Source organism: Emys orbicularis, chromosome 13 (genome assembly GCF_028017835.1).
Source record: "Emys orbicularis isolate rEmyOrb1 chromosome 13, rEmyOrb1.hap1, whole genome shotgun sequence".
NCBI lineage: Eukaryota > Metazoa > Chordata > Testudines > Emydidae > Emys > Emys orbicularis.
In genome coordinates, this window is record NC_088695.1 from 7,285,205 (window position 1) to 7,295,091 (window position 9,887).

The 9,887-nt window shown below is 52.7% G+C and overlaps 1 protein-coding gene across 1 annotated transcript; it reads right to left on the reverse strand.

Moving 5' to 3' along the window:
- Window positions 1-1,223: 1,223 nt before the first annotated feature.
- Window positions 1,224-6,156, reverse strand: LOC135888233 (zinc finger protein 850-like). Its single transcript, XM_065416043.1, has 5 exons — window positions 6,123-6,156; window positions 5,530-5,661; window positions 4,674-4,787; window positions 4,059-4,357; window positions 1,224-3,443 (listed from the first exon to the last, which is right to left on the reverse strand). Exons 1-5 carry the CDS (start codon window positions 6,154-6,156, stop codon window positions 1,287-1,289), a joined length of 2,736 nt encoding a protein of 911 aa, XP_065272115.1. The 3' UTR covers window positions 1,224-1,286.
- Window positions 6,157-9,887: the final 3,731 nt, after the last annotated feature.

Sequence of the window (9,887 nt, forward strand, 5' to 3'; positions counted from 1 at the left end):
ACCCCCTTTCAGGTAGTTGAAAGCAACTACCAAATCTCCCACCATTCTTCTCTTCTATAGACTAAACAATCCCCATTCTCTCAGCCTCTCCTCATAAGTCATGTGCTCCAGCCCCCTAATCATTTTTGTTGCCCTCCGCTGGACTCTTTCCAACTTTTCCACATCCGTCTTGTAGTGTGGGGCCCAAAACTGGACACAATACTCCAGATGAGGCCTCACCAATGTTGAATAGAGGGGAACGATCACGTCCCTCGATCTGCTGGCAACGCCCCACTTGTACAGCCCAAAATGCCGTTAGCCTTCTTGGCAACAAGGGCACACTGTTGATTTATATCCAGCTTCTCATCCACCGTAAACCCTAAGTCCTTTTCTGCAGAACTGCTGCCTAGCCATTCGGTTCCTAGTCTGTAGCAGTGAATGGGATTCTTTCACCCTAAGTGCAGGTCTCTCCACTTGTCCTTGTTGAACCTCATGAGATTTATTTTGGCCCAATCCTCTAATTTGTCTACGTCCCTCTGTATCATATCCCTACCCTCCAGCGTATCTACCACTCCTCCCAGTTTAGTGTCATCTGCAAACTTGCTGAGGGTGCAGTCCACGTCATCCTCCAGATCATTAATGAAGATACTGAACAAAACCGGCCCCAGGACCGACCCCTGGGCCACGCCACTTGATACCGGCTGCCAACTAGACATGGAGCCATTGATCACTACCCATTAAACCCGATGATCTAGCCAGCTTTCTATCCACTTTATGGTCCATTCCTCCACCCCATACTTCTTTAACTTGCTGGCAAGAATACTGTAGGAGATCATATCAAAAGTTTTGCTAAAATCAAGGAATAACACGTCCAATGCTCTCCCCTCATCCACAGAGCCAATTATCTCGTCATAGAAGGCAATTAGGTTATTCGGACATGACTTGCCCTCTTCTTCCAAGTCTTTAAAAATACACATTTACATTTCAAACTCTAGCTTATCTAAGGTCGACACACTGTTAAAATCTCTCTCTAAATGTTGACCCTGAGTCAATTACATACAAGTTGCTTAACCCTTTCTTGCCATGTGTCACAGAAGTTTAGATCCTGTGTGGATTCTTCCATGTTTAATGAGGCTAGACCTCTATATGAAACATTTCCAGCAGTCCAAGGACCTCTGGAGTCTCTCCTGTGTGGATTGACTGATGTTGAACAAGGTGTGACATCTGTATAAAACTTTTCCCACAGTCCAAGCACTTGTGGGGTCTCTCTCCTGTGTGTAATGACTGATGTTTAACAAGGTTTGACCTCACTGTGAAACTTTCCCATAGTCCAAGCACTTGTGGGGTCTCTCTCCTGTGTGGATTGCCTGATGTTGAACAAGGTGTGCCCTCTGTATGAAACTTTTCCCACAGTCCAAGCACTTGTGGGGTCTCTCTCCTGTGTGAATTGCATGATGACGAACAAGGTCTGAGCTTTTTATGAAACTTTTCCCACAGTCCAAGCACTTGTGGGGTCTCTCTCCTGAGTGAATTGCCTGATGACGAACTAGTTTTGCCCTCTGTATGAAACTTTTCCCACAGTCCAAGCACTTGTGGGGTCTCTCTCCTGTGTGGATTGCCTGATGGCGAACTAGTTCTGACCTTGTTATGAAACTTTTCCCACAGTCCAAGCACTTGTGGGGTCTCTCTCCTGTGTGGATTGCCTGATGATAAACAAGGAGTGACCTTCTTATGAAACTTCTCCCACAGTCCAAGCACTTGTGGGGTCTCTCTCCTGTGTGGATTGGCTGATGGCGAACTAGTTCTGACCTTGTTATGAAACTTTTCCCACAGTCCAAGCACTTGTGGGGTCTCTCTCCTGTGTGGATTGCCTGATGTTGAACAAGGTGTACCCTCTGTATGAAACTTTTCCCACAGTCCAAGCACTTGTGGGGTCTCTCTCCTGTGTGGATTGCCTGATGTTTAACAAGGTGTGCCCTCTGTATGAAACTTTTCCCACAGTCCAAGCACTTGTGGGGTCTCTCTCCTGTGTGGATTGCCTGATGTTTAACAAGGTTTGACTTTCTTATGAAACTTTTCCCACAGTCCAAGCACTTGTGGGGTCTTTCTCCTGTGTGAATTGCCTGCTGTTGAATAAGGTTTGATGTTTTTATGAAACTTTTCCCACAGTCCAAGCACTTGTGGGGTCTCTCTCCTGTGTGTAATGCCTGATAAACAAGGTGTGACCTCAGTCTGAAAATTTTCCCACAGTCCAAGCACTTGTGGGGTCTCTCTCCTGTGTGGATTGCCTGATGTTGAACAAGGTGTGCCCTCTGTATGAAACTTTTCCCACAGTCCAAGCACTTGTGGGGTCTCTCTCCTGTGTGGATTGCCTGATGTTTAACAAGGTTTGACTTTCTTATGAAACTTTTCCCACAGTCCAAGCACTTGTGGGGTCTTTCCCCTGTGTGGATTGCCTGATGTTTAACAAGGTTTGACTTTCTTGTGAAACTTTTCCCACAGTCCAAGCACTTGTGGGGTCTTTCCCCTGTGTGGATTGCCTGATGTTTAACAAGGTTTGACCTTTGTATGAAACTTTTCCCACAGTCCAAGCACTTGTGGGGTCTCTCTCCTGTGTGAATTGCCTGATGTTGAACAAGGTCTGAGCTTCTTATGAAACTTTTCCCACAGTCCAAGCACTTGTGGGGTCTTTCTCCTGTGTGGATTGCCTGATGACGAACTAGGTGTGACCTCTCTATGAAACTTTTCCCACAGTCCAAGCACTTGTGGGGTCTTTCTCCTGTGTGAATTGCCTGATGTTGAACAAGGTTTGACCTTTTTATGAAACTTTTCCCACAGTCCAAGCACTTGTGGGGTCTCTCTCCTGTGTGAATTGCCTGATGTTGAACAAGGTCTGAGCTTCTTATGAAACTTTTCCCACAGTCCAAGCACTTGTGGGGTCTTTCTCCTGTGTGGATTGCCTGATGACGAACTAGGTATGACCTCTCTATGTAACTCTTCCCACAGTCCAAGCACTTGTGGGGTTTCTCTCCTGTGTGGACTGCCTGATGTTGAACAAAGTTTGACTTTTTTATGAAACTTTTCCCACAGTCCAAGCACTTGTGGGGTCTCGCTCCTGTGTGGATTGCCTGATGGCGAACTAGTTGTGACCTTGTTATGAAAATTTTCCCACAGTCCAAGCACTTGTGGGCTCTCGCTCCTCTGTGGATTGCCAGATGTTGAACAAGGTTTGACCTCACTGTGAAACTTTTCCCACAGTCCAAGCACTTGTGGGGTCTTTCTCCTGTGTGGATTGCCTGATGTTGAACAAGGTGTGCCCTCTGTATGAAATTTTTCCCACAGTCCAAGCACTTGTGGGGTCTTTCCCCTGTGTGGATTGCCTGATGACGAACTAGGTGTGAACTCTGTATGAAACTTTTCCCACAGTCCAAGCACTTGTGGGGTCTCTCTCCTGTGTGAATTGCCTGATGGTGAACAAGGTCGGACCTTTGTATGAAACTTTTCCCACAATCCAAGCACTTGTGGGGTCTTTCTCCTGTGTGGATTACCTGATGAAGAACTAGGTGTGACCTTTGTATGAAACTTTTCCCACAGTCCAAGCACTTGTGGGGTCTTTCTCCTGTGTGAATTGCCTGATGTTTAACAAGGTTTGACCTTTGTATGAAACTTTTCCCACAGTCCAAGCACTTGTGGGGTCTCTCTCCTGTGTGAATTGCCTGATGTTGAACAAGGTCTGAGCTTCTTATGAAACTTTTCCGACAGTCCAAGCACTTGTGCGGTCTTTCTCCTGTGTGGATTGCCTGATGATGAACTAGGTGTGACCTTTTTATGAAACTTTTCCCACAGTCCAAGCACTTGTGGGGTCTCTCTCCTGTGTGGATTGCCTGATGTCTCATTATTTGTGTCTTCGAAATGAAACATTTCCCCCACTCGAGGGATTGAGAGGGTTTCTCTCCAGTGTGGCTTCTCCCATGGTTATTAAGATCCGAGATCTTATTGAAGCTTTCTCCATGGTCCAAGCATTGAAGGGGTTTCTCTCCAGTGTAGATTGTCTGATGTGTCACAAGCTGTGATCTCACAATGAATTCTTTCCCACACTGAGGGTAGTGCCCGGGTGTCTCTTCCTTGGGATTCGTCTGATGCACTCTGGGATCCTTGTCTCCTCCCGCACCGTTAATAGATTCATCCATTTTCTTCCCTGCATGGTTTTCCAGAAGCCTCTCTGACCTGTGCCAGTTTCCCCAGCCTTCTTCTTCCTGCTCCAAGCACTGGGAAAAAGTCCCTTCACCTCTTCCCACGAAGGTCCCCTGCAGTTGCACTTCCCCGGAAACTTCCTCATGATGATTCCCCTCCTCATTCTCACTCCCTCGCTCAGCACCTGCTGGGAGAGACACAATCCAGACAGGAGTCATTGTGCTGGGGAGAAAGAGGAATAGCACCGAGGGAAAACCCAACACAAAGACTGAGTAATTGGACTCCGCTTCCACATCCCACCCAAACACTCACAGGGAAGGAAAGCTGGGAAGCAAACTCCTGCAGCTAAGAGGCTGGGTGGAATGGCGTGAGCTATATCTGATGACTGCAGCCCTGTCCTGGCTGAGATGAGGAAGAACTGAGGGCACTTACTCACACCATATTTTGGGATTCTCAACTTCTTCGTTCATTCCCTAGATGGTTTCTGTGTCAGTCCTCACCTGTATGGGTGCATCTCGGAAGCCTTCTTTCCTTGCAGTCCTGGAGATCGGGCACCCACGGCTCTTCCCCTCGTTCCAGCCGGGCGATCAGCTCAGGTTTGGGAAAGGGGAATCCTGTGCAGAGGGTGAAATCAGACCAGATCAGGGTGCGTGGAGCATTGGTGGAGTATTTGTCAGAAAGGACATTCTGTGAGTGGAACCTGTCCCTGCGCTCTGCTGGAGGAACGTGGAATCCAAGAGGATGGGGAAACGGTCACTGAGCCCCTTGTGCAGAGGAAGTTGTCTGGGGAGGTGAGTTGAATTATTACTACACCCTCACTATGCATTCCCAGGATCTGTGCGCTCTGGGGGCCTTGCTGACTCACACACAGCTCTGCACTTAAACCCCTGCCTCTTTCTAAACCTGCAGAGCCCAGAGCCCTCCCCATGGCTGGAGCTATTCCCAAGGAGGGAGGTGAACAGGGCTTGTGTGTGCAGCCGAGAAACAACACAGACAGGACAATGCTGGATTTATGCCCCTTTGAAAGCTGGAGGGGTGGGGATGGTTTAGCTTGTCCATTGGGTTTTGACACCCATGTCCCACTGGAGAGGGCACGGAGATGCAAGTCTCTCTCACATGGCAGCTGTGCATTATGGAACCACTCGCCTCCGATCTAACTGACATGGGTAGAACATGACCAGATTCAGACATGGAGACCCCACGGCTTCTAGTTAGGGTGACCAGACGTCCGATATTATCGGGACAGTCACGATTTTAGGGTATTTGTCCCGTGTTCCGACCTTATATCGGTCAGGACGCACTATTTCCCGATATCAGGGGACCGTTTGGTGGAGGACGCAAGCTGGCGCCTCTCACCTCTTCTTCCTGGGCCTGGGGAAGCACAGCTGAACTCCTGGCGCTCGCCCGCCGGCCGGTAGGAGCCTGCAGAGTGCTGCAGCCCCACTCCCCAGACACGCACAGAGGCGGCGAGGAGGTCTCCGCTGAGTGCTGCAGGGGCGGGGATTGTAGGCCCCAGCAGCCGGCAGAGAGCCCACCCGCCCCCACCCCCTCGACCCCACCCGCGTGACCTTAGGAGCCAGAGGGACGGGACCTGCCTGCTGGATGCTTCCTGGGAGCCGCTCCAGGTAAGGCTAGCACTGCTGGGACTCACCTGGCCCCTGGCGGGTCCCTCTGGCTGGGGGAGGGGCTCTGCGTGCTGTCCCCCTCCCTCTCCGAGGGGGGACGTGGAGAAGGAACGGAGGCAAGCTGGTGTGGGGGGTGGGCGGGGCGTGGAGCTGCCGGTGGGTTCTCAGCCCCCACCAATTTTTCCTGTGCTCCGGCGGTTTTTTTTGTTTTGTTTCACCGCCGGCTTGTGTTTTGGGTTTTTTTGCTCCCCCCGCGTCCTGATATTTCACTTCTGTCATCTAGTCACCCTACTTCTAGTATCTGAGGGAACGGGAATCCCTTACCCAGCGAGGTCACCGTCTCATAGTTCTCCTGCATGACGTCCCTGTAGAGGGCTCTCTGAGCGGGGTCCAGCAGAGCCCCCTGCCCCTGGGTGAAATACACAGCCACCTCCTCGAAGGTCACCGGCATCTGAAAGAAAAAGAGTCCTCCACTCAGCACCTGCTGCCCCAGCCACAATCCCACTAGTCACGTGGGAGGAAGGATAAAGAAATGGAAGCTCTGGGAGGGTCAGAGTAGCAGAATCCCTCCCCCACCCTGCTCAGAGCCGACAGGAGGCTTCAGGGGCTGGGGAGAAGGTGAGAGCTCCTTGTCCCCGCCAGCACACGGAGCAGGGCAGGGTCTTTTCATTTCCCACACACCTGCCAGCCACAGGCTGATATGGGAAGCAGAGCTCTGAGCCAGGGACAGGAAACCCGACAACTTCCCTTCATAATTGACAGCAGCCTCAGTCTAGTGGGGTCTCCCTCCAGCACTGGGAGCCTTGAAAATGTTCCCAGCCCTGTGCAAGGGGGTTGTATCCTGTTTGAGAAATGGGGGAAATGTCCCGTCTCCCCTCCCCCGTCACCAATGGGCCCACTCAGAAAATCAGCAGGTTTATCACACCCTGTCTCCTCCCTGCCCCTGCCCAGGAGCTCCCTGAAAATCCCCTACCTGAGCTGGCTCCATCACAGACATTTCCCTTCCCTGTCTCCTGGAAGACGGGCCCATCTGGAGCAAAACGTGGACGTGATTCCTCAGCCTGTCGGGGCAAGAGGGGCGATGGGGGAGGTTACAGAGACGGCTTCAGTCCATGTCACACCCTGATTCCCCCCAGCCTCTTCAGTCCCTCCCAGTAACTGTATCTCTGATCCAAATGCTAGAAAAAAAAGCACAACTAAAGGGGCCACTTTGGGGGATTTCCCCACACTGCCGTGTAAACTACTCTGCCTTAGGAGCAGCAGGAGCCCTCTGATGGCATCACCTAAAGAATGAGCCGCCCTGGACTCCTGCAGCAGCCCCCAGGGACAGGCAGGGAGAGGCTGATCCCATTGGCCCATCCACACTCCCTGCCTGCCCAAAGCAGCAGTGACTCCGGTGTGGCTGAGATGTGAATCCTGCCCAGAAATCAGACCAGGGCCCTGGGCGACCCCAAAACTCATGAGACACAGACCCAGGGGAGGTTCTAGGCACCAGCAAAGCAAGCACCTGCTTGGGGCAGCCCATTTGCAGGGGCAGCAGCGGGCAGGGATCCAGCCTGGGAGCTGAGAGCCAACAGGGGGCCCTGGGAGCTGTAGTTCCTTTGTTAGCTCCCTGCCTATAGAGCCAGCCCTGGAGCAGAAAGAACTACATTTCCCAGCATTCCCTTGGCCGCTATTAACAGGAAAGGGAGGGGGAGGGAGAGGGAGTATGGTAGCTGAAACCTCATGCTGCAGCTTGTTGTGAAGGGAGAGCACATTGCTAGAGCCGGGTGGCACTGTGAATGGGGAACAAGTGTGCCCAAGGAATAGAAGGCTTTGGCCCAGATATTCCCTTCAGAAGACTTCCCCAGACTGGATTAGGGATCCTGGTGTGACCTCACCTTGCAGCCTGCAAAGAAGGAATTGAGTGGCCTAAATGGACAGTGCCCCTGTCTATCTGAAACCTACAAGGGAGGTATGTGGATCCCACTAGAATTTAAAATGAAAAGTAAGGGAGGGGAGGCTCTGCTAGAGGACCTGGGCAGCTTTAGATACAGTATCAGGCACTTAGGAGGATTTCCACTTCTGAGCCATGGAAGCAGAAATTGACTTTTCCTTTCCAGATTGAGCTAATATTCAGAAAGGGAATCTAGCACCTGCCTTCCAGATTTGAACACCTCAAAATTCAGGAGTGCTCAAGCTCAATTTGGGCACCTGTTACTTCAATTATCCCAAATCAAATATACTGATCCACTGTAATTTGCTGTAGAAAAAGTACGATAAAATTGAGCAAGAAATTCTTCTCAGTGGTTTTTAGGACTGGAATTGCTATTTTCAACAGCCATTGCCTTTTTTTTAGTTTTATTTGTTTGAAAGGAAGACAGTGATATCGCATTGGCAAATTCCCCATAGAAACAAAGAGTGGAACAAAAGAATAATAAAGGCACCTCAACTTTTCCTCATTGATGGAGGACAGGCTTATAATATGCATCCAGATATCCTCCAATCACACAAGCTGAAAATTGTTCCACTTTACTGCAGTTCTGTAACCCTATGGGAACCAATCCTGTCTGTGTTCTGTGCACATCCAAAATTCCTGCTGCATGACCCGTCCTGGGAGCAAGTTACCAGTGACCCAGGGCTGGGGCGGAAGGAGGGTGCAGATGGAGGCGGGGGGAGAACCCAGGGCTGGGGCGGCAGGGGGTGCGTGGGTGGGGGGGCACTGGGGGGGAGGAAGAGGGGACCCCAGAGCTGGAGTGGCAGGGGGTGCGGGTGGGGGGAAGAGCCCAGAGCTCGGGCCGCACGTGGTGAGGGGGGAGAGCCCAGGGCTGGGGTGGCAGGGGGTGCGGGTGGGAGGGAGAGCCCAAGGCTGGGGCGGCAGGGGGGTCGGGGGAGGACAAGAGCTGGGGCGGCACTGGGTGCAGGTGTGGGGGGGGAGAGCCCAGGGCTGGGGCAGCAGAAGGGTGCAGGGGTGGGGGCAGCCACATTTTTTTTTTGCTTGGGGCGGCAAAAAACCTAGAGCCGGCCCTGCACAGACCCAACCAGCACGGATGTGTCTGACAATAACACACTGGGAGCAGGGTGTGGGTTTTTGCCTCTGTCCACCGCCAGTCTCCCCACACACACCCTTCCCTCGCAGTGCCCCCACTCACATCTTTCCCCATACCAGCCTCGCTCCCCTCCACCCCACAATCCCCCCATCCCTCCATCCTCTCTTCAGTGCACCCCAGCCCCCATCACAGCCTGCCCCCCGCATCCCCAGCACCCGCCTCCTGCGCCCTCCTCCCCCTGCAGCGCGGGTGAGCTGGGGGGGGAGGGTTTCTCTTACCTTCCCTCCGAGCGGGGCCCCCCTGGGGCAGGGGCCGGGCCGGGAAGGGGCCTGGCCGGGCTGGGGGCTCTGCCCTGGGAGAGGCTCCTGGGGAGCAGCGGGAAGGGCCCTGCTGGAGATTCCCCTCTCCCGGCTGCAGCCAGGGCTCCGGGCTCCCAGCACCAGGCGCCGGGGCTCGGGGATCTCGCTGGGAGCCAGAGACCCGCAGCGGCTGCGAGTCACTTCCTGCTGCCGGGCCTGAGCCCAGCGATCGCTCCCCCCAGAGCCGCCTCCCAGCTGCTCCTGGGTCCTAGCGATCAACCCATCGCGCTGCAGCATCTCTGTGTCCGGCTCCTGTTACACTCACAGGGTCTAAGGTCAGAAGGGCCCATCATGAGCATCTAGCCCAGGGGTTCTCACGACCAAATTTGGTGGCCTCAGAGTGTGGCCAGCAACTCTCCCTGGTGGACGCTCTGACACTTTCCCCTATAATCCTAACTAACTTTACGAGAAACCAATAAATATGCACAGAGGTAAGTGGGGGGAACGGTCTTACTATTGTGGGGAACTTTTCTTGGTTATACACCACCCTGATAGTATGGAATAGCAAAAGGAGCTGAGTCCTCGTTCCCACTCCCTTTACCTGGAGACCTGCCTGACCTCCAGGACTCCCCTTCCACTTCGGTGTCTGAAACCCCGACAAGGCTGGCCCCAAGATTGCTGCGGGGTCTTCATCCCCAATTTTGTTGCGATCCCTCAGGACAGAGGCTAGGGTGTTGTATCCCCACTCGGGGGTGCTCTCT